This window comes from Pygocentrus nattereri, chromosome 21 (genome assembly GCF_015220715.1).
Source record: "Pygocentrus nattereri isolate fPygNat1 chromosome 21, fPygNat1.pri, whole genome shotgun sequence".
In the NCBI taxonomy this organism is placed as follows: Eukaryota; Metazoa; Chordata; class Actinopteri; order Characiformes; family Serrasalmidae; genus Pygocentrus; species Pygocentrus nattereri.
This window is the reverse complement of record NC_051231.1, coordinates 12,902,774-12,926,102: the sequence shown is the minus strand read 5'-3', so window position 1 is coordinate 12,926,102 and position 23,329 is coordinate 12,902,774. Positions and strand designations below refer to the sequence as shown.

The 23,329-nt window shown below is 41.2% G+C and overlaps 2 protein-coding genes across 3 annotated transcripts; one reads left to right on the top strand and one right to left on the bottom strand.

The window, feature by feature from the left end:
- Nucleotides 1–382: 382 nt before the first annotated feature.
- On the bottom strand, nt 383–5,170 carry LOC108431526 (tubulin alpha-1B chain). The gene is made up of 4 exons (XM_017704740.2): nt 5,018–5,170; nt 2,003–2,225; nt 1,752–1,900; nt 383–1,667 (listed from the first exon to the last, which is right to left on the bottom strand). The coding sequence occupies exons 1-4, from the start codon at nt 5,018–5,020 to the stop codon at nt 687–689; spliced, it is 1,356 nt and encodes a 451-aa protein (XP_017560229.1). The 5' UTR covers nt 5,021–5,170; the 3' UTR covers nt 383–686.
- Nucleotides 5,171–7,057: 1,887 nt separating this feature from the next.
- LOC108431527 (tubulin alpha-1C chain) lies at nt 7,058–17,598 on the top strand. 2 transcript variants are annotated; one of them, XM_037532269.1, is made up of 5 exons: nt 7,058–7,165; nt 7,978–8,200; nt 8,303–8,451; nt 8,539–9,483; nt 17,324–17,594. In XM_037532269.1, exons 1-5 carry the CDS (start codon nt 7,163–7,165, stop codon nt 17,429–17,431), a joined length of 1,428 nt encoding a protein of 475 aa, XP_037388166.1. In that variant the 5' UTR covers nt 7,058–7,162; the 3' UTR covers nt 17,432–17,594. The 2 variants fall into 2 exon arrangements, with proteins under 2 accessions (XP_037388166.1, XP_017560230.1); XM_017704741.2 differs by lacking the exons at nt 7,058–7,165; nt 7,978–8,200; nt 8,303–8,451; nt 8,539–9,483 and adding exons at nt 12,447–12,578; nt 15,794–16,016; nt 16,227–16,375 and having other exon boundaries at nt 16,457–17,598.
- The last annotated feature ends 5,731 nt before the right edge of the window (nt 17,599–23,329 follow it).

Genomic DNA, 23,329 nt, shown 5'->3' with positions numbered 1-23,329 from the left:
CTGTGAATCGCCCGTTGCATGATTGAAGGGTTCTTTGCAGCTTAAAAGTTTTACAGAATGTGCTCTAGGTTATATATAGAACCTTTTTGGAAAACTATTTCATAATGCAAAGAACCCTTTAAGCATGTAGTTCTTTTGAGTATTTTTCTAAAGAAACTTTAATATCTTCATGATAAAGTTTAATCTGTTAACAATAATGTATTAACCACGAATTAACTGCACACGTACTTACTGTTACACACTCAGCAAGCAAGCGTTGCTGATCAGCCTGTTAAAGTTGGTGTACATCATCTTAATTCATGTTCTAGTGAAGGTACTATCCCCCAAATAATCAAATGCCAAATATATTAAGATTCTGTAGATAAAGCAGGCAACACAAACGTAAATTTCCCTCAATAGTTTATTGCATATCACAGTCAGAAGATGACAGACAGTGGAGTTTAGATTAGTGAGTGTTTTGTCTTTCACAGCAGAGAGCAAGAGTGTAACATTAGGTCGGAAAAACATTCCCTTCAACGTTGACATCCCTTTAACACAACACATAATCATCGAACATACTTCAACAGACACACTGAACATAGATATGAGAAAGCAAGACGGTGCTTGTAAAGAATGCTCTCTATACTACCGAGATCTCCTGACACGTGATAAGCATACTAGTGGCTGACTCAGGAGAATGAATCAGCTTAATACTCCTCTCCCTCCTCCTCTCCCTCTCCCTCAATGGAGTCAACACCAACTTCCTCGTAATCCTTCTCCAGAGCAGCCATGTCCTCTCTGGCCTCTGAGAACTCTCCCTCCTCCATACCCTCTCCTACATACCAGTGCACAAAGGCACGCTTGGCATACATCAGGTCAAACTTGTGGTCAAGCCTGGCCCAAGCCTCAGCAATGGCTGTGGTGTTGCTAAGCATGCAGACGGCTCTCTGGACCTTGGCTAGGTCACCACCAGGCACCACAGTGGGAGGCTGGTAGTTGATGCCAACCTTAAAACCAGTTGGGCACCAGTCCACAAACTGGATGGTGCGCTTGGTCTTAATGGTGGCGATGGCAGCGTTGACGTCTTTAGGTACAACGTCACCACGGTACAATAAGCAGCAAGCCATGTACTTGCCATGACGTGGGTCACATTTGACCATCTGATTTGCTGGCTCAAAGCAAGCGTTGGTGATCTCGGCCACTGAGAGCTGCTCGTGGTAAGCTTTCTCAGCAGAAATCACTGGGGCGTATGTGGCCAGAGGGAAGTGGATACGAGGGTAGGGCACCAAGTTGGTCTGGAACTCAGTCAGATCAACGTTCAGGGCACCATCGAATCGGAGGGAGGCTGTGATGGAGGACACAATCTGGCTGATCAACCTGTTAAGATTGGTGTAGGTAGGACGCTCAATATCGAGGTTCCTACGGCAGATGTCATAGATGGCCTCGTTATCGACCATGAAAGCACAATCTGAGTGCTCCAGTGTGGTGTGGGTGGTCAGAATGGAGTTGTAGGGCTCCACCACAGCAGTGGACACCTGTGGAGCTGGGTAGATGGAGAACTCAAGCTTAGACTTCTTGCCGTAGTCAACAGAGAGACGCTCCATCAGCAAGGAGGTGAAACCAGAGCCAGTTCCACCTCCAAAGCTGTGGAAGACCAGGAAGCCTTGGAGACCGGTGCACTGGTCAGCCTAGAAAAGAGGAAAATGGAATTAAAGAAACACAATCACATGTTTGGTGTTTTATGTTAGTTTAACCCAATTATAACCTCTTACCAGTTTGCGGATCCTGTCAAGCACCAGGTCGATGATCTCCTTGCCGATGGTGTAATGACCTCGAGCGTAGTTGTTGGCAGCATCTTCCTTTCCAGTGATGAGCTGCTCAGGGTGGAACAGCTGGCGGTAAGTGCCGGTGCGGACCTCGTCTGAGAGACAAGAAGAAGATGATGAAGCAGCAAGTTTTAGTTGAGGACACTAACTTGACAGGCATTGTAATGAATGATAATCAGTATCAGACAATTGCTTACCAATCACAGTGGGCTCCAGATCCACAAACACTGCCCTGGGGACGTGCTTGCCAGCTCCTGTCTCACTGAAGAAAGTGTTGAAGGAGTCGTCACCTCCACCAATGGTTTTGTCGCTAGGCATCTGTCCGTCTGGCTGAATGCCATGCTCAAGGCAGTAGAGCTCCCAGCAGGCATTGCCAATCTGGACACCAGCCTGGCCTACGTGGATGGAGATACACTCACGCTGTTGAAAGAAAAAGCACCAGTCATTGAATCATGCCAGAAAATGAATCATAGCAAATAATTTACAAAGATATGACATTCCATAGGATTAGATATAATTAATAATTCATAAAATAAATAGATACTAATTACTGAGCATGCCTATCCCTGCCACACCTATTTTGACTGACAAATGAATGAATTAGGAGTGAAAAGTGCCATTCATGCCAGCACGATAAACACACCTTCTTTTGAATACTGTGGGTGAGGAAAGATTTATCAAGATCATTTCTTCCTGTATGCAAACCAAATGACAGTAAAGCAACTCGTGACAGTTAGACACCCCACAAAAAAGGCATTAATATCTTCCATGACGCCTTTTGACATTTTTACAAGAGAAAAAGGCATGTACTGAATACTCAGAGGGAAGGGCGAGGTGTTGTCACTTTCATGTCTCTCATCTGCTTATCCCGTTTCCAACATTTCACATATATTTTTTATTTGCTATTAAAATGTTTACATTAAATAGTGCTCAGTACAGTCACATTGGATCAGTTTTTTAACTGCAGTGACCAGTCATGCGAACTCTAGCCAGGCATTGATAACTGGCTGGGGGGAAGTGGGGGGCTGTGCTCAGGACCCTCTTACTGCCTTAAGGGCCTATTGACATATTTAAGACAATGTGACAGCTGTGGTAGCGTTTACCCTTCCCTGTGCCTAGACTACTTCTGATTTTGTGTCAGTTTGAAAGAAACCAGAGCAAATCTCACTTATCTTTTATTGGTGTTTGTACATATTATTGTTAATAGCATGGAAAGGGCAGATTACAAAGACACTTGTGCTGAGGGGCTTTGCAAGACCGTGATCTGTCCCTGGCACTACTGGAAGAAGAGCAAGAACGCTAGCAGCATTGTGTCGCAGAGGGGCGGGTTAGGACAAATCACGCCACCTTCCTCCCTCCCCTGCTCCTTCTTTAATTCGGTCTACACCCTACTGTGTTCTCCTCCCTAGTCTCTCAGGCTAAATCCCAAATAGCTCACTGTGCACTTATTGGGGCACATAATGGAAATATATTTAACTATTCCCATTTATTCTCTACGTAGTGCACTACATAGGGAGCATGGAGCCATATAAGATTCATTCTTGGTCTCTGACTCCACCCAGCTGTTGCCAAGGGATTTGCACGGTTCCCCGTTGCCAGGCAACAGGCAAATTGCAAATCCCTTGGCAACAGCTGGCTGGAGTCAGACTGAGGTTTAGTCTCAAACGGTGCCATGCTCCCTATGTAGTGCACAACACAGTCACGAAATAGTTCTAGTGCACTTCATCTTCAGACTCAAAAGATAACAATGAGATCAGTATTCGACACTTGTGTGAGACGCTCCGTGATTTTGGCTGAGGAATGTTATCAAAAGTAGCTCAGAGCTGTAATCTGTCTTCAGGGTCCCCTTCCCCCCATTTTTGCCCTCAGCGGGGAACCTGCGCTACTCCCACTCTTCACTGTGCTAAAACGATACCAGCTAAGGAGGGAAGGGAGGCACAAATGCTAATCGGCTTTACAGACTAACCTTCTGTTACAGCTCCTCGGGGAGACATGGCTCCGTAAAAGACATTTACATTACAACAGGCGAGGGTTCTCCATCCTTACAGTGTTTTAAGCGTTCAAACTAAAAGCTCGGCTAGCTATTGACACTGAGCACCTGCTTTAAAAATCTAGGTCAGATCAGATTAAGCAAATGAAAGATGCCCACAGGTGACTGTAAGGCGTTGTCTCACTCATTTATTTATTCAGGTACTGGAGAAAGCCAGACAAAACGAAGCGATCTAACTATCTTGGTCATAGCAGGACAAACTGGCAATGTTTTAGACAGACAAAACTGTAACGTTACATGCAACTACTGCAATAAAGAATTTAATTACAGAGTCCCTAAGGTGACATGGTGATTATTAAATAAGGCCACACCTTATTAAAAAATAATAACTACGTAATATGCAAATAGTTAATAATAATTTTCGTAATAATAATAATAATTTTCGATTTCTTCGATTTCTTTTGTTCCATTCATCACGCACCGTGAAAGGAAGTAGGCATTAAAAATAAATACGTAAACGAAAAATGACAAAAATTGTGACCAATCAAAAGATTGGTCTCTAATTTGACAATATATAAAATATTTTTTTAGCTTTTTGCGGAAAGCGCGTGCTGCCACAGAAAAAACCCGCGAATGTAGCCGGTTAACGTCACAGCACAGAGAAGAAAATGGCTGGAAATCCGATTAAGCGATGGGGCGTTAAATCAGTAAAAATACAAGAAACTGGCGTGGGTACTGTTTATTCGTGTGCCATAGCATCTCCTCTAAAACAGCAGCGTTAACAACCATCCACAACTGAAATGATTTATTTTTTCGGAGTCGTGTGAAATTCAGCAGCCACGTTCGCGCGGCCGCTCAGGAAGGAGCAGCATCTATGATATAAAGCTTTAAAAACGAATAAACAGCTGAAAAACAGCCGGTCGACGAGCGCAACTTGCGTTTTATGAGCTCAAAAGCTACAACTGATCGTTTGGTGACCGGTGTAGGCAACTTGCGCGACGAGGATGAAGTTCCTTCTTATTCATCATATTCTTGTTCGAATTTTCCCGTTCGACCTTAACTGGTGCAGCACTACATTCTGGCGCCCGATGCGCCACACGCACTGCTGCATCAGTTAAGGTGGAACGGGAATATTCGAATAAGAAGCCGTCTAAAAGAAGAAATAACGCCACAAAAACGCACCTTTTTGCAGTTATTTCATTATTGAAGTTATATTTCTTACCATATTGAGACGTTGAGGTTATCAGCCCGACGGGAAAGGGTTCTTGTAGCGGAAAGGTTACCTTCTTCGACGGCTAAGAGTCGATGTAGTAACTACTTGCCGTCACTGTGGCGCACCGCTTTATAAAGGCGCTGGTGCTTTGGGGGGTTGGGCTCATGAATACGAGGCCAAGCAGGAGAGAATGACTTCACATTTCATTGTAAATCAGCACGTTTTGGTTTCTTTATTCATTCTGCCAACTGCGCACAAATATTAATAATTTCTCTCAATCTCTCCTTAAAATCACCGATCTACCCTTTCTGTCATATTTCATCTGCTATTGCTGTTTAGTCCTACAGATGGTTCTTCAAGAGCTTTTTTTTTTTTAGCAAAGACAATGGCCCTATATAGAACCATGAACAATCATAGACTCGTTTGCATGCTTAAACTGTTCTTTGCACGATGGAATGATTTTTCAGACTGATGGAGTATGGGCTGTATATGGCTTGTAAGAATAGTCAGACCCTTTCTGTGCAATATGGAATTATGTAGAATGAGGTCACACCTAGAACCATATGCAGCGCGTTCATCATCAATCTGAAGAACCACTTCGCTATGCGAAGAACCGCTGTGTGCACGGTTCTATGCAATTCGTCGTCTATACTAAAGAATCCTTGAAGCACCATCGTTTTAAATAGCGCATAGCTCAAAAGGGTTGTTTTGCTGGGGTGTGCATTTATACACGACGCTCTATGCAACCAGCAGGTTGGACCATTTCCACAGAAGTCTCCCTGGAAAAGAAGAGAAAGCCTCATGAATCTGCTCAGACAGGATAGCCTGTTTAAAGGTGTCCGAGTCTATTACAAAATCATCACAGTGTGGAACAGTTTGAGCGCTGCTGTGTGACACTTGTGATAATGGTAAAGTTACAGGCCTCTTAAGGAAACTCGCTCAGCCTCACAGATAATGAAATAGACCTGCTAATACAATACAGTTATATCTGATATTTTGAGGTGGGGTGGGGGGGGGGGTGGTGGTGATGGAAGGCACCAGACAGGCGTGCTCATTATTGATGAGCAATACAGGTCACGTGACGCACTGCGGATGGATGACGTCAGTGCTCTGCAGCAAAACTCCGGACAAAGAAGGGCGGCGGCTTGGAGGGAGCAGCGAGTGCACGCTCACAGGCGCGCGCACATGTTCCAGCCAGCACTGATGAGATTTTCTGAATGTCTAGAAAGCAAAAGCATCTTCTGTGAATGAGGTGTGCTACTACATGCAAAAGTAATGAGACATTTCTGTCTTCACACACACACACACACACACACACATATATATATATACATATATACATATATATAGCACTGCATTGCCTACAGAATATCCATTAATACAATATGAAATACTACATATTAAATTTTAATAATCAATATTAAATATAATTTGACAATATGGGCTATAGCTATTCTATTTTATTAGTTTATATATTATATTATGCTATAGTTATACTATAAAAGACTGTTATACTGCTCAACTAATTTAAGGAGGCTTTTGAGAGTTAAGTACAAAGTGGTCAAATAATGCAATCATCTCTTACTTGAATATTGTAATTCTTTATGAAGCTTGTTTACGTTATATTATTAGCAAACATCTTTTGAATAGAATAGAAGCGAATAATACGACAATGTTTATTAATATAAACAATGTGAATAGTAATTATGCATATATGAAGTATATATTAATTATGGAAATGTGTCCCCAGTTGACCTTTTTAATTACACACCTGGTGGTATAAAGGGGAAATGCAGGACCAAATCTACTTTAATAAATATTCGCATATTGAATTCACTGCGCCAAAGGAGGTCTGACCGCTCTTTTTTTTCACACATGTACTCGGACAGGCCCCGCCCTCCTGCATTGGGATTGGCCAATACCATCCAGATTGCTGGGTTGAGATTGGCTAGTAGTACATAGCCACGAGCTACTTGTCAATCCTAGTACGGGAAGGCGTGGCTTGTCGGAAAACAGGTGGGAGAAACCCCGTCCCTCCCTCCTAAGCCCTCCGCGCATGCTCAGTGACAGCGCCGCCTCCTCATTCTCTTTCCTCCGTTGTCTGGACAGCGTCCATCTCTTCAGCGCCAGCATCATCTGCACAGAGAGAACAAAATGGTGAGAACTTTCTTTCTTCAGATTTTGCTCATGATGACTGCTTTTGTTTGTATTTGTTAATAAGTGGAAATAGATGTTCACGAACGGTTTTGACTGCAGAGGGCTTTTGAAAACGCTTTGGTTCTTTCATTCATGAAGCATCAGGGTGGATCCTCCAGAAAAGCGCCACGGCGTGCCTTATTGTCCACAGACAAAGGAGTCTTAACTGGACTCTGAAAATATAGAGATGAGGTCTAGAGGTGGACAGGAAGTGTGTTGTAGTGTAAATTCAGAATGAAAAGATATATGATTGTTCATGCTTAGAATATTTAACATAATCTGTCACTCCCTATTGTCAGAAGTATGTTTGGCCTTTGAGTTCATTTTGGCTAATTCAACAAAAATCCAGCTTTTTTCTTTAGTAAAATCTATTACAGTGTACATACTGTACATATGACAATAAACACTTTGAACTTGATTCTCATATTCAGATTAAGGGAAATTCTAGACACATGTCTAGAACATGATAACAGAACTTTCTCTAAGCACCGAAACCTTAAGAAAGGCCCAAACGTCTGGCTTAATTATGAGTACAAGATCTAAGAAGTGTGGTTGCTGTACAGTGTTGTATTTCTGCATTATCTGTGTATTATGACATTAGGCATAATGTATATGATTTAGGCATTATACAAATATTGTTTTGTACCTGTGACATACAGCACTGAACAGATTGTGAGTTTTCAGCAGTTAAACATTCATTTTTGTAAAGCATCATAAATGACACTGATTAAACCTTACTACATAAATAAACTGTTTTCCTTTTGTCTCTACAGCGTGAGTGTATCTCCATCCACGTAGGCCAGGCAGGTGTCCAGATTGGCAATGCCTGCTGGGAGCTCTACTGCCTTGAGCATGGCATTCAGCCGGACGGACAGATGCCTAGCGACAAAACCATTGGTGGAGGTGACGACTCCTTCAACACTTTCTTCAGTGAGACAGGAGCTGGCAAGCACGTCCCCAGGGCAGTGTTTGTGGATCTGGAGCCCACTGTGATTGGTAAGCAATTGTCTGATACTGATTATCATTCATTACAATGCCTGTCAGGTTAGTGTCCTCAACTAAAACTTGCTGCTTCATCATCTTCTTCTTGTCTCTCAGACGAGGTCCGCACCGGCACTTACCGCCAGCTGTTCCACCCTGAGCAGCTCATCACTGGAAAGGAAGATGCTGCCAACAACTACGCTCGAGGTCATTACACCATCGGCAAGGAGATCATCGACCTGGTGCTTGACAGGATCCGCAAACTAGTAAGAGGTTATAATTTGGTTAAACTAACATAAAACACCAAACATTATGTGATTGTGTTTCTTTAATTCCATTTTCCTCTTTTCTAGGCTGACCAGTGCACCGGTCTCCAAGGCTTCCTGGTCTTCCACAGCTTTGGAGGTGGAACTGGCTCTGGTTTCACCTCCTTGCTGATGGAGCGTCTCTCTGTTGACTACGGCAAGAAGTCTAAGCTTGAGTTCTCCATCTACCCAGCTCCACAGGTGTCCACCGCTGTGGTGGAGCCCTACAACTCCATCCTGACCACCCACACCACACTGGAGCACTCAGATTGTGCTTTCATGGTCGATAATGAGGCCATCTATGACATCTGCCGTAGGAACCTCGATATTGAGCGTCCTACCTACACCAACCTTAACAGGCTGATTGGTCAGATTGTGTCCTCCATCACAGCCTCCCTCCGATTCGATGGTGCCCTGAACGTTGATCTGACTGAGTTCCAGACCAACTTGGTGCCCTACCCTCGTATCCACTTCCCTCTGGCCACATACGCCCCAGTGATTTCTGCTGAGAAAGCTTACCACGAGCAGCTGTCAGTGGCCGAGATCACCAACGCTTGCTTTGAGCCAGCAAATCAGATGGTCAAATGTGACCCACGTCATGGCAAGTACATGGCTTGCTGCTTATTGTACCGTGGTGACGTTGTACCTAAAGACGTCAACGCTGCCATCGCCACCATTAAGACCAAGCGCACCATCCAGTTTGTGGACTGGTGCCCAACTGGTTTCAAGGTTGGTATCAACTACCAGCCTCCCACTGTGGTGCCTGGTGGTGACCTAGCCAAGGTCCAGAGAGCCGTCTGCATGCTTAGCAACACCACAGCCATTGCTGAGGCTTGGGCTAGGCTTGACCACAAGTTTGACCTGATGTATGCCAAGCGTGCCTTTGTGCATTGGTATGTAGGAGAGGGTATGGAGGAGGGAGAGTTCTCAGAGGCCAGAGAGGACATGGCTGCTCTGGAGAAGGATTACGAGGAAGTTGGTGTTGACTCCATTGAGGGAGAGGGAGAGGAGGAGGGAGAGGAGTATTAGATTTCCCAATGCTGCTTCAGTATGTCTCTCCATGTTAGAATTTACCAAGTAGGGCCTATCCTTTGGACTGACTGCTGCTGTCACCATGATGTAATAGCAGATCAGGCAGTAACAGTGCTGGTGGTGTTAGGTTCAGTGTAGTCCAGAAATCCTTAAACAGTTTGTTAATGGAGGTCATTGTTGTCACTCTGCCATTGTGAAAACAGTTATTTGCTGTGAAAACCTAATAAAACCCTTAAAAAAAGTTATTGTTGTGTATCATTTTAACCTAGTAGTGATTCTTATTGTCCTAAACACAGTGGAATTGAATTCTTGTTGTTTATTATCTTGTATTTATAAAATGCTATCTGCAGTCTTGGGTTAGTTTTTCTAAAGTATGAGATGACTTGACAGATCTATAACTTTGTCATTATGATTATTTGTTGATCTCAATGTAGTATAACTAAAATAAAAACGTTATATTAAATAAATGTAAAAAGTAATGTTACATTTTACTGTATGTTATATTACTATATATAGCAATGTAAATAAGTCAGTGTAGACTATAGCCCCTAAAATAAAGTAATATATAAAAGAAAGATATTGAAGAAGTACTTGTGAAAAAAGATACTTGTGAAAATTAGATGTTTGGGTTCAATTCACACAGTTCGCACTCTGGCTCCCCCTGATGGCATGGAGTATATCTTGCGTTGTATAATGACGTTAATGATGTTGTCTATTACAGTCATATCTACATTTCACAGAGACTGCAAACCAGACCAGAGAAGCATTCCTAATGATGTAGGAGGGGAAACTCTTGAGATACCTCTGGGGTTCTGGGCACCTTCTGCTTTGAACTACATTTTAATAAAATATGGTGCTTCAGTGTAAAGAAAATGCTTCCATATCGAACACTCAAAGAACATTTTGCATGGTTAAAGGGTTCTTTACATGGTGAAATGATTCTTTAGACTGAAGGAGGATGCCCTGTAGATGGTGCTGTATAGAACCTATTTGAGAATGGTTCTATATAGCACGCAAAGGGTTCTTCCATTATTATGGTGTCAAGCTTGTAACACTAGAAGAACTCTTTTGGGTGCTATATAGAACACATTTCAAAATGCTTCTATATAGAAGCATCTATAGAATATTCAAATTGCACATTCTTTCATGATACAGAGAACCCTGGAGTCATGCAAAGGGATATAGAACTATTTTCTTAGGGAGGGAGGAGATGGGCAGATGGTGGAAAACTTACAGGAATCAGAAGGCAGACATGGGATATTATAGGATGTCAGAGAGGAGCTTCAGGCAAACCTCCCTGTTACAGAAAACAGAATTCATATTTCATTGATTTCTTACTGTAATGTTGCATGCCATACTGAATTAGTAGCGTTAAATCCGGGAACACAGTTATATGGAGTGCTGAGCGTAAAGTGTTTGAATCTCCAGTAACTACTGCTACATTAGCTCTTTACGCTCTCACTCTTACAAAAATAATCTGTAATATAATAAGAAATCTCAAGATTTCGACAGAACCGAGTAATACTTCTACTGTGTAGTGTATTTACCTCCATATAATACGCTCATAGTACTGTGAAATTATTCTAGCAGCGTGCCATTATATTTCAGGAGTAGTAAACTACAGTGATTGCATGAATTGACTAGATTCTTTTACGCTTTTTTGTAATATTACTATTGTACTTTTTCATAAGATAAAGATTTAAATTAAAACCTCCAGTGTGTCAGTGTGTCAAAAGTTATGCTCCATGTACTGAAGCCAAGTTTGGTCTTTAATCAACAGTAGACCCGATGAGAACAGTGATCGAGAAAAAATCCAAGGGTTATTCAAGGGGTCTGTATTTAACGCAATGGTTCTGTATAGAACCAAAGAATCCTTTGAAATGCATGGTTACATGGTTCTCCTGCAAGATGGAGAACTATATGGTTCTTTAAAGAATATTTTTCCTGTTTAAAATGTGCTATATAGCAGCCTTTTTTGCTGTAAGAGTGTATTTGCCTGAAAGCTAATAGTATATATATTCATACACACATAAACAGGCACTAGAGCTGTTTTCATAACGCATAAGTATCTAATCTAGTAACATCAGTTTCCTCGACTTATGCAAATTGATGGCTTGCTCAGAGAGCAGAAGACTAGTTTGCTTGGGGTGTTATCTTTTCCTCACCCACATATGGCCATCCTGCGTTAGGAGTGGCTATAATCATTGGGTAGGTTATAGTCATAATCAGTTCCCTGATGAAAATACAGAAACTGATTTTTCTACACTAAAGACTAAAGGGGGCATGTAGCCCCTAAGGGGCTGTGGTTTAAAAAAAAAGGGCATTTAATTTCCTCGCAACTATTTTGCAATCCCTCATGAATATTTTGGGTTCTCTTGCAAAATTTTGGATTCGATTTTAGTTCATTTGCAATCATTTTGCATTCCCTTAAAAATGCATCAAATTTTGGAAGAGGTTAAAAAAATTTTTTTGCAAGTGACACAAAATGTTTGTGAAAGAATGCAAAAGCATTCCAAAACAGTCTAAAGGAGCACAAGGTCATTGCAATTTTTTTCCACAGCAGCACTTTAGGGACTCTTTAGTGGGGGAGAGAGGGTGAGGTGTAAACAGAGTATCTCCAGTGTTTTGCATTAGCAGTTAGCTGTGCTGTATTGACTTGAAATGTACAGTTAACAAAGGATGGGTCTTTATACCCCCTAGCCCACCTTAGGCTCATGAGTGTCCAATCAAGACCAAGACATGAACACCTGTACCAGCAGATGAATTCACTAGTTAGAAGTGTCTGGATACGTTTGCACAGGTACTGTAGCTACACAAAGATGCTAGTTTACACAAAGGCTCATTTTAAGTGTGAACCGCTGGTTTATTCGCGCATGTGGGCGGGACATGTCGGAATACGGGCGGGGAAAAAATACCACGTGCCACCACCCGTATAAACATCTCTTTTTCTGGGGAAGTTCACACCTTCATCTCACAGCGGATTCTTAACGGTCTCTACGTGAGAGTTGCAGCGAAGCTTCATCCCAATTTTTGTGCTTCGTTCCTTCGTAATCATGGTACGTGGAACTTTACTAAACTGCAGTTACACATGATAATGTTATATCGTCTTAGAGATGGCGAGGTTTAAGTTGTACCTTTGTTTAAAACAACTGTTTTTTTGTTTTTTTTTTCCCCCGAATTTCCAGTTCCACCTTAAATGGCGCCTGAGTTACATTCTGGCGCAGCAGTTACTTTCGCAGCGTCACTTAAGGTCGAACGTGAAATTCGAATACGTTCTACAAGATTAGAAGCCTTGTACAAAAACCCCTACCATGCTTGGTTTATGTGTAAGCTTAAGTGAAAAAGACCACAGCTTAGCTTCTTAGGTTTGACTGTGTTGTTCAACTAGGATCTAATGAACACATTATTCTCAGTGTAGGCCTAAACTGTTGCTCTCATTTGTTAAAATGCGCTGCATTCATCCCACAGCTAACCTTGTAGAGTAAAAGATGTGTTCACGCTTTAATAATGCCATGAAGCACAGCAGTTAGGGGAGTAACCTAACTATTTAGAGACGCAGAGAGTGATAGAGGTAAAGAGGGAGGAGAGATAAGCATGTAAATCAGAAACATAATATGTAAAAACATCAAAAGTAGGGTAATATGATATCTTTTGATGCATATTTCCAACTGAAAGTATTCTTAGTAATCCATTTGCATCACTGACACAGTATTTTACTAGTTTATTTTAAGAAGAGAAACAGTTAATCTTCTGACTATTAAATCCATTTATAATGCAACCTTCCTGTTTTGATGTAATAGATTTGAAGGGAATACTTTAACGTCTTTTAACGTAAGCCCTATCTGCCACATCTGTAGTTAAATTTTGAGTACATGGGCATTCATTCTGTAAGTTCCTCTGTGCTCAAATATAAATATAAAATATAATAGAAGCCGATGAGCAAATGCACCAGTATTCATGATTAAATGTGTTTGGAGTGACTGTTTTGTTGTTGTATTGTGGGTTATCTTCAAAATCAGTGATGCAGACCTACGCTTGTAACTTTGGTCTGTGGTAATCGACCATATGCTACGGATACAGCAGCTACAAATCGAGGAGGTTTTTAATAGACCTTTGAAAGATTGCTAAGCTAGCTTGTTGAAGTGTGTGAACAAGTGAAATAAATCGCATGTGTGGCCATTCCAAAGAGATTAACACTGTGATGCCTTTCAGAAGTGTTTAAAAGGGAGAATTATCATGTGACCTGACACTCTACATTGTCATGGTCTGCAAAAGTGCATAGTTCTGCAAAAAGCAGTGGGCCATAATTAATATGGCTCAACAGTCAAAAGATGTCAGTTTTTTTACCCGGTGGAAAATAGTATAGAGATTATCCGGTGTTAATGATGACCAGATGATTGTACAATTCTGAATACATTTCACATTAAACCAATCAGCGTGACTTTGTTCATGTCAATGATTTAATCATGAACATTTTCTACATTTCGAAGAAGTGATGGAATTCCCCTTTATCAATCACGAGCATGGCGTGAGCTGTACGCCTATTAAATTGAATCAGTTATTTTAAATGAAAGGTAGCTCACTCCATATTAAAACACTGCTGCACCTAATATGTTTTTAAGAGTGTGTTTAATACAGAGTAGCTGTTGAGGGCCTGTTAGTCATGTGGCCTGAGTGCTGCTCTCTATCTGGCTGCAGTAACACACAGGGCTGTTTTGTCTCTTAGTTCCATATGATTATAAATGTACCGTCAGGTGACGCACATGCAACTCGCACTCTATTATGAGGAAGTTTTTACAGTTGTTGAAATCTCTTTTTCACTGGCTGTGGAGCTCCAATTTTATTTGGGTGCCCAATGTCCTCTCTGGGAAGCTGTAGTATTCACAGGCACATTTACAAGTCAGAATATTTTTTTTAATTATCCTTCTAAAGGCAAAGCAGGCCGATTTATTTGTATAGCACATTATATACACAAAGGCAGTTCCCATAAATATATGCAAAAAGAACACGAGGAGGAAATTGGTGCCTAAAGTTGTATGAATGCACTAAGATTCTTTGTTAATTAAAGTTGACTTGTAAAGCCTGAAATCATTATTTGAAAGTCAGAAGCATTGGATCAAGAGTTTTTCATACCACGTTGTAGGGCTTCACACGCACAGGCCTAAAAAGAAGGTTCGGCTCAATGTTAAGATCTCAAATTATCTCAAACTTAACGTTATTCTGATAAAGATGCGATGATAATAGTAAATAATTGGCATCCTCAGAAGTCGCGTCTTTCACTGTGTTTTGACTGATTGCTTGTTGAATTCTCTTTTGGTCATCAGATTCATCCACTTGGGGAAGGGGTAAAAAGGACAACCCATGCTGCAAAACATTCTTCTGCATGTTGTCTGCAATTACATATTTCCACCAGGGAGGTCTCCAAATCCCCCAAACTTACATAGTGTAGAAAATGAAATAAAATAAAGCATGGGTCCCAGTCTACAACTAATGAGAATATGAGGGATCTAGTCAGAGGGATTCAGCATAGTAAGTGATTAGTACATTTGACAAAACTAAACCAAGAGAAGTTCAACACATGGAAAACAAGAAAAACCTGACAACACCAAGCATTTGTCTGTCTCAGCCTTTGGAGAAGACTTTTCTCGTTTCTGTACAATTCACAAATACTGAGCTAGACATAAGTACGCTATTTCTCCAAATGTTTGCAGAAACCTGCTCTTCTAAAATGAAGGGTATTAATACTGAGTTTGTACTGCAGTAACAGCCTCTGCTCTTCTGGGAATGTTTACACTAGATGGTACAACATTGCTGTGAGGATTTCATTGAGCGTTAGTGAGGTCAGGTACTGATATTGGATGGTCAGTTCTGAATAACTCCAGCGCATCCCAAAGGTATTGGATGGAGCTCCATCACTCTAGAGAATGCAGTTCCTCTGCTCCAAAGACCAATGCTGAGAGGCTTTATACCTCTCTAGCCCACGCTTGGCATTGCGCATGATAACCAAGACTTCATAAGCAGCTGCTCCAATTCTATTGGTCTGTACTTGTCAATAGAGATTAAACAACCCTTGTCAGCAACGGGTGATTTTAAAGTAGCTAAATCTATTCATTAGAAGGGCTGTCTGGACACACAATATATCGGTTTAATCACCACTTTAGACCAGAACCTGTATATGAGCAGCTCAGTGTAGAACAAAGGCAGTTTTTATAGAACTAAGACAGCAAAAACCGCCTCACTGTTAAACCCATTTCACTTTCAAACCCCACAGCGTGAGTGTATCTCCATCCACGTCGGTCAAGCTGGTGTCCAGATTGGCAATGCCTGCTGGGAGCTCTACTGCCTTGAGCATGGCATTCAGCCGGACGGACAGATGCCTAGCGACAAAACCATTGGTGGAGGTGACGACTCCTTCAACACTTTCTTCAGTGAGACAGGAGCTGGCAAGCACGTCCCCAGGGCAGTTTTTGTTGATCTGGAGCCCACTGTGATTGGTAAGTTAAAACTGTAATCATTAATGTCCTATAATTACTTATAATTAGTCATATGTTCTGGAAAGCAATTGTGCTAATCCCTTCATCTGTGGGTTGCTGATCAAAAACGTGGATATCACTGATGCCACATAATCATACTACACGGTTTCAGCTTATTTGCACTGTCATGGTGACATTAAAGCCATCTCAAGAATCTCCCCTTCCACTTAGATGAGGTCCGCTCTGGTACTTACCGTCAGCTGTTCCACCCTGAGCAGCTGATTACTGGAAAAGAGGATGCTGCAAACAACTACGCTCGAGGTCATTATACCATCGGCAAGGAAATCATCGACCTGGTGCTTGACAGGATCCGCAAACTGGTGAGAAATACAAGAATAAATATTTCCAATCCTATTTTCTTCAAATTACTAACATTTTTCTCTCTCTTCTTCTCATTTAAGACTGACCAGTGCACCGGTCTCCAGGGCTTCCTGGTCTTCCACAGCTTTGGAGGTGGAACTGGCTCTGGTTTCACCTCCTTGCTGATGGAGCGTCTCTCTGTTGACTACGGCAAGAAGTCTAAGCTTGAGTTCTCCATCTACCCAGCTCCACAGGTGTCCACTGCTGTGGTGGAGCCCTACAACTCCATCCTAACCACCCACACCACACTGGAGCACTCAGATTGTGCTTTCATGGTCGATAACGAGGCCATCTATGACATCTGCCGTAGGAACCTCGATATTGAGCGTCCTACTTACACCAACCTTAACAGGTTGATCAGCCAGATTGTGTCCTCCATCACAGCCTCCCTCCGATTCGATGGTGCCCTGAACGTTGATCTGACTGAGTTTCAGACCAACTTGGTGCCCTACCCTCGTATCCACTTCCCTCTGGCCACATACGCCCCAGTGATTTCTGCTGAGAAAGCTTACCACGAGCAGCTTACTGTGGCCGAGATCACCAACGCTTGCTTTGAGCCAGCAAATCAGATGGTCAAATGTGACCCACGTCATGGCAAGTACATGGCTTGCTGCTTATTGTACCGCGGTGACGTTGTACCTAAAGACGTCAACGCTGCCATCGCCACCATTAAGACCAAGCGCACCATCCAGTTTGTGGACTGGTGCCCAACTGGTTTTAAGGTTGGTATCAACTACCAGCCTCCCACTGTGGTGCCTGGTGGTGACCTAGCCAAGGTCCAGAGAGCTGTGTGCATGCTTAGCAACACCACAGCTGTCGCCGAGGCTTGGGCCAGGCTTGACCACAAGTTTGACCTGATGTATGCCAAGCGTGCCTTTGTGCATTGGTATGTAGGAGAGGGTATGGAGGAGGGAGAGTTCTCAGAGGCCAGAGAGGACATGGCTGCTCTGGAGAAGGATTACGAGGAGGTTGGTGCAGATAGCTTGGAGGGAGATGATGAAGGAGAAGAATACTAAGTGTACACCTGATTGTTGAGTGAGGTTTTGAGTTCATTCATCTTTTACATGTTCCTTTCTAGATATATGTGTTTGGTGACATTAAATCACATTCAACTAATTCACACTTTTTTGTTTGTAATCACTGTTGGAGCATGAATTGAATAAATTTGGGAGAAACAAATCTAGATTACCTTGTTATTTGTTTGCCACCTCCTGTAATATTGAATCCAAGAGTATTGATGTTTTGCTATATGTCAGAATCAGGTTTGTTTTTCCAAGTACGGTGTATTTGTGTGCATATGTATGACATGCTAAACAGACCAGACAAGTACACAATACTATTGACAAACATTCAAGAGAAAATAGGACATTTGAACCAAAGGTAAAATGAAATATACAACCCCACTTCCAATGAAGTTAGTTTGTTGTATAAAATAAAAATAAAAACAGAATACGATGATTTGCAAATCCTTTTCAACCTATATTCAATTGAATACACTACAAAGACAAGATATTTAATGTTCAAACAGATAAACTTCATTGTTTTTTGCAAATATTCACTCATTTTGAATTTGATGCCTGCAACATGTTCCAAAGAAGCTGGGACAGGGGCATGTTTACCACTGTGTTACATCACCTTTCCTTTTAACAACACTCAATAAGCATTTGGGAACTGAGGACACTAATTGTTGAAGCTTTGTAGGTGGAATTCTTTCCCATTTTTGCTTGATGTACAACTTCAGTTGCTCAACAGTACAGGGTCTCCGTTGTCGTATTTGGGAATTGGGGTAATAAAACATAGAAAATAGATCAGAACCCCTTTATCAGAACACGTATATAACTGAAGAACAGCTGAACCACACTCTTAAAAATGATGGTACTTACAAGAGTTCTTTAGTAAAGAAAATGGTTTCATTCATAGAACCTTGAATACTCAAAGAACGTACATGATTGAAGGGTTCTGCATCATTAAATCGCTTTTCTTTAAACTGATGGAGAATGTGTTGTATATGGTCCTAAATGTTCTTCTATTGTTAGAATGTCAACCTTTTAACAATAGAAGAACCCTTTTTGGTGCTATATAGAATCCTTTTCAAAAAGCTTCTGCATAGAAGCATCTACAGCACATTCTCCATCAATCTAAAGAACTTTGCAATCATGCAAAGAATCCTTTAATCATGCATCAACCATTTTCTTTACTAAGGAACCCTTGAAGCAACATTTTTAACTGTTCAATTTGTGTTGAAGTCCTTATAGTTATGAATAATTAGCCTTGGTCTGAAATAACCCTGAGGTTTTAAGGGGTTCAGTGAGCCAAGGTATAAAAAAGAGCCTAAATGCCCGTACACTCTTTATCTCTTTATGAAAATAAAGGGGTTCAAGCTTTAAAGGAAACCTCTTTGTTTTATTTGACTTAAATGTGGAGGAGAACTCCACCGATGTGGCAAAATTACTTGATTATTCAATGGTCAGAATTGTTCACCATTGTAGTACTAGTAATCCACTATCAAGTAGTTTGTTGTTGAGACCACCAATTTATATTCACCCGAGGTTGTTCTGCTTCAGCACCAACAGGTTCAGTCTTTCTCTCTCTCTCTGCGTTTTGACTTTCTCTTCCTCAAGCTGCTGAAACTCATTTGGGTATTCTGGTTCAAAGCAATATGGTTCTATGATATTTTGGAAACGCACCTCCTTGAAGTCCTCCACATAGGCAAATAAATGATCAAAATAAACTACACAAAAATTGCTGCAGCCATGTTGAACGGCTGTAGTAACAACAACAGCATGCTGCATTGATTGATGAGTTGAGAATGCGGTTTTGAGAGGAAACACGGAAGTAATCCTGGAGTGATAGTTTCTACAAAAATATGTTCAAGGCCAAAACTTTATAACATCCCTATCACAAAACAATGTCTCAGGTATGAAGTAACGCATTCAGACCCATTTTGTGTAATAACCTAATGGGTTCTAGCTTTTAGAGCCATTAAACACTTCAGATGTCTGATTCCAAATACTACTATAGTGAAGAATTCTTGCTCTGTAAATTTTGCAAAATCGGCACTCTGCCACCACACGGGACTGACCAGGTTTTGTCTATGAGACAAAAAAGTGTAGTTTTTGAAAATTGTGACAATCACACAAATGTTCCAAATTCATCACATTTTGTTGTGCATACATTTTCCTGCACAATATCACTGGATCCTCTAAATCAGGGGTCTTTAATTAGAACTCAAGGTCCAGTTAGAGAAAATTTCCTCAAGCAAAGGTCCAGAACATCATAATGTCTAACTTTCATGACTCAGTGCCATATGCTGATTACTGAGGTAGCCTCTTAAGTAGCCTCATCAACATCTTATGTAGCCAACCTCTGAATTTCCAATCAAATAAAGTACAAGTCAGTCATATTTCTTTTTTTTTACCCGATTTTCTCCCCAATTTAGTCGTCTCAAAGCATAGCATTGAGTGATGGGGGGAGAAGGGTGGCCATTCTACCCACCCAGAGAGAGCGAGGCCAATTGTGCTCTCTTGGACTCCTGGCTATGGATGGTTGAAGCATCACCAGGGATCAAACTCGCGATCTCCGGATGATAGGGCCAACGCTTAGATGGTTGTGCCACCACTTTCTTCTCTGACTGCTGTTTCTTGCCTCGTCCCTCCCGCTATGTGCTATGTGTGTGTCACTCACTCAAGTCTCAGTGCGCATAGTAATGCACAGATCTGATTGGCTGAGTAGCGTCACGGGATATTTCTAACGCATGTGGCTGTTCTGGGAGTCTCCCAGGCTACTAAAGCAGAACCGTATAGGCTGGAAAAGTTACGCTGATTAAAATAGGACCACTCGGTCGAAATTAAATAATTATCCATGGTGCATCAGTTATAGGTCCAGGTCCACATATGGGTCCAGATTCGGATCGCGGTTCACCTATTATTTCTGCTCTAAATTATATAGAGGTTATTAAGGAGCCAAAATTCAAATATTGCTACTTGCAGGCTAACACTGGTGCTCAGTGAATTTATATCACAGGATACCAAATATTTATATCACAAGATATCAACCAAAAAGCAGCAAGCTTTGCTAAATGCAGTAGTTAAGTTTCTTAGGAGTTGCTAGTGTTGGTTGGTCAGTTCACAGTAAACTTTAATGCATGTAGTAATATTACATTTTGAATTCTACTTACTGAGTTAAGAAGTCTGGAGTGCAGTATGTAGCACTTATTTTACTACCATTACCACATTTGCCGCTCTGAAAAGTAACTGCACCATTAATATAGAGTGCATTTTTATGTCCAATGAATAAAGTGATGTTTTAGCGGTTTTTATGATCGTATTGCTAAGATATGTGATATAGTACATGATATTTGATATGAACAGCACATAAGTGTTATTACACTATTGACTGCTTCGTAGACAGGAAGGAATAAGACTCCTGCCTGAATTATTTATGTGGCTGCGCTGTAACTGCTGAGTATGTCCCACAGATTACTATTAGTCCTGTGAGCACGACAGATGTTTTATAGACTTTAATGGTGCAGTATTGAGTCATGCTGAAACAATAGTTGCACGTTCTGTTCTTGCTAAATGAAAGGTGAGCGAGGCCATCACCATGTTTCAGTTCCCAATAATAAAACGTGGGATAAATGTTAGAAACACATCTAAACAGAATTATTGTTTTAAAAAAGGTGATTTCAGAAAAGCCCACAATAGGTTTATATCGCTGTGCCTTTTAATGGTATTTTGAATTGAACGGCTTTCTGAGTTGAGACATACTTCCTCTTTTCTTGGCCTTGTTTATACAGAACTAAGGAAGTGGTGAAAAAATTGTGATCACTTGTGTAATCTTGAGCAAGTGTGGCAAAGATTAGGGGTAAAGATGCTTTTTTGACGTGAAGTGATATCCAGCAGCCTGATCCACAACATATTTAAAGAATACTGGGAAAGAACACTGACATTTATGTGGCTCAGTCCTGCAGGAAGCAGTTGTAAGGTAGAATGATGGAGGAGAAAAACTCATTCTCAGTACAGAAGGCTGATTAGATTACATGCGCAAGGCCAAACAGAGGAAATGAATTGTGCCATGCAGCATGATGTGGTCAGTATCAGGACCAGTGCAGTACAGCAACCCGAAAACAAAACAGACAAATGAACACAACCAGAACCAAAAAAAAAAAAGCAGACAAATCGCATAGAGATTGGTTAGAACAGAAGCCCCACAGCAAGTGGTAAACTGATTATATATATTATGTATTATGTATATTTATTATATATATTTATACACATTCAGTAGTGTTGAGGTCTGGACTCTGGGGTGGTCAGTCCATTGTTCACCTTCTTTGTTTGATGTGTCTGTCTAATTTTCTCAGTGAGGCTTCTTGACAGCTACACATCCTTTCAGACCCATAGCGCTGAGTTGTCTTCTCACAGTGGAAGGATGGACAGAAACACCTGTGGATGTTTTCAGATCTGAAGCAGCTTGATTTTCTCCTCTCTCTCAAAGAGGAAATCTTCAGTGCTGTTTATCTGATGGGGCAGTTTCGGTGTCTACCAGGTCTTCCAGGTGGTTGTTAGGAGTCTCATTTTCTCTGTAGCTTTTAAACCTTTTTTAACTCCAAGAGTTAAAAAGAGTTTTGAACACTCTTGTTATTTCAGTCATTTTATACCTAATCTCCTCTGAAATTACTCCTACTTAATGGACGTTTTGCCTGAAAATTAAAGACAAAAGATGAAGGGTGATCTCTGAGTTTGGCTAAGTACAGTCTACTAGTTTCATGCATGGTTCTGTGGTTATACATGATTATATATTCAACCATTGCCTTTACTAAATGACCTTAAGCGCCTTCTTTTTTCAGGGTGAATGTATTGACACCCTTACAAAGTATTATTTGTTTCTTATTAACAAAAAATGTTACTTTTTCACTTCTTCCAAATCATGTTGTTTTTCCTCTAAGTAATCTTGCCTTAGGTCAGTTATCTTTCATAATTTCCAGTCTAAAATCAGTCCAAAATCCAGTCTAAAATCAGTCAGTGATTAAAACAGCAAAGGCTATTTTTTCATACCCTTTTTTTGCTATCATTTGCCATGTGTGCCACTGATACTGGAGGGCTCTGCACATAAGAACACAAGACAGTGAAAGATGGAGTGAGAGGGAGACGAGGAGAGCTGGTCTTACAGAAATGTTCCTGGTAGCCATGGACACCCAAAGAACCTTTTTGCATGATTTAAGGGTTCTTTGCATCATGAAATGGTTCATCGTGAAATGGCGCTTTGCGGTCATATTTTTGAGACAACGCGGGGAACTAGCAAGAGACCAGGCTCCTAACTAAACCTGCTGTCTTTATTTTACTTGATTTGTTGCTGTAGTGATAACAAATGAAAGTTGAAATCTAGATGGCTGAGATTCCCGCTGCGTTAATAGCGCCTCGTTTCAAATCGCATACCAGCACACTTAATAGTGTGTAAAAATAGCGCATATACAATCAGAAGTGCACACAGTAGTGTACTAGGCGAAGTACAGCAGTGTGTGATTTGGGGCGCGGCATTAGGTCAGCTAGTGAGACGTGTTCGCTCGTTAGCTTCGCAGCAAACATCTCCAAGAGAGCGTTTGAGGTATTTGTCGAGTAAAGACGCATTTATTGTGATAAATTCATCCACGTGTTGCGGTAAATTAATGCATTTTTGAGGCTAGCTGATGCTGGCTTCGTATTCGCCAACTTTCGAAATTCGTTCTACGCTCAGCGTAAGTGCAACACCATTTAAGGTGGAACGGAAAATTCAAATGAGAAGCTGGCAAGTACGACACTAATTTCAGCTTTATATACGTGTGTGAGTTTAATCATTAAGAGCTTTAGTAGCCACTTTTATAATTTTTTTGTAAAATCTCACAGACTGATCTGCAGGTTATAACTAAAGATCCCGTC

What these genes read in the sequence shown, in the direction of transcription:
- LOC108431526 (XM_017704740.2), bottom strand. An exon ending in TCTGGAGCCCACTGTGATTG is followed by an intron (nt 1,901 to 2,002) that starts GTAAGCAATTGT and finishes CTTGTCTCTCAG; the next exon opens with ACGAGGTCCGCACCGGCACT. An exon ending in TTGACAGGATCCGCAAACTG is followed by an intron (nt 1,668 to 1,751) that starts GTAAGAGGTTAT and finishes CCTCTTTTCTAG; the next exon opens with GCTGACCAGTGCACCGGTCT.
- LOC108431527 (XM_037532269.1), top strand. An exon ending in TTGACAGGATCCGCAAACTA is followed by an intron (nt 8,452 to 8,538) that starts GTAAGAGGTTAT and finishes CCTCTTTTCTAG; the next exon opens with GCTGACCAGTGCACCGGTCT. An exon ending in AAGTTGGTGTTGACTCCATT is followed by an intron (nt 9,484 to 17,323) that starts GAGGGAGAGGGA and finishes GAGGGTATGGAG; the next exon opens with GAGGGAGAGTTCTCAGAGGC.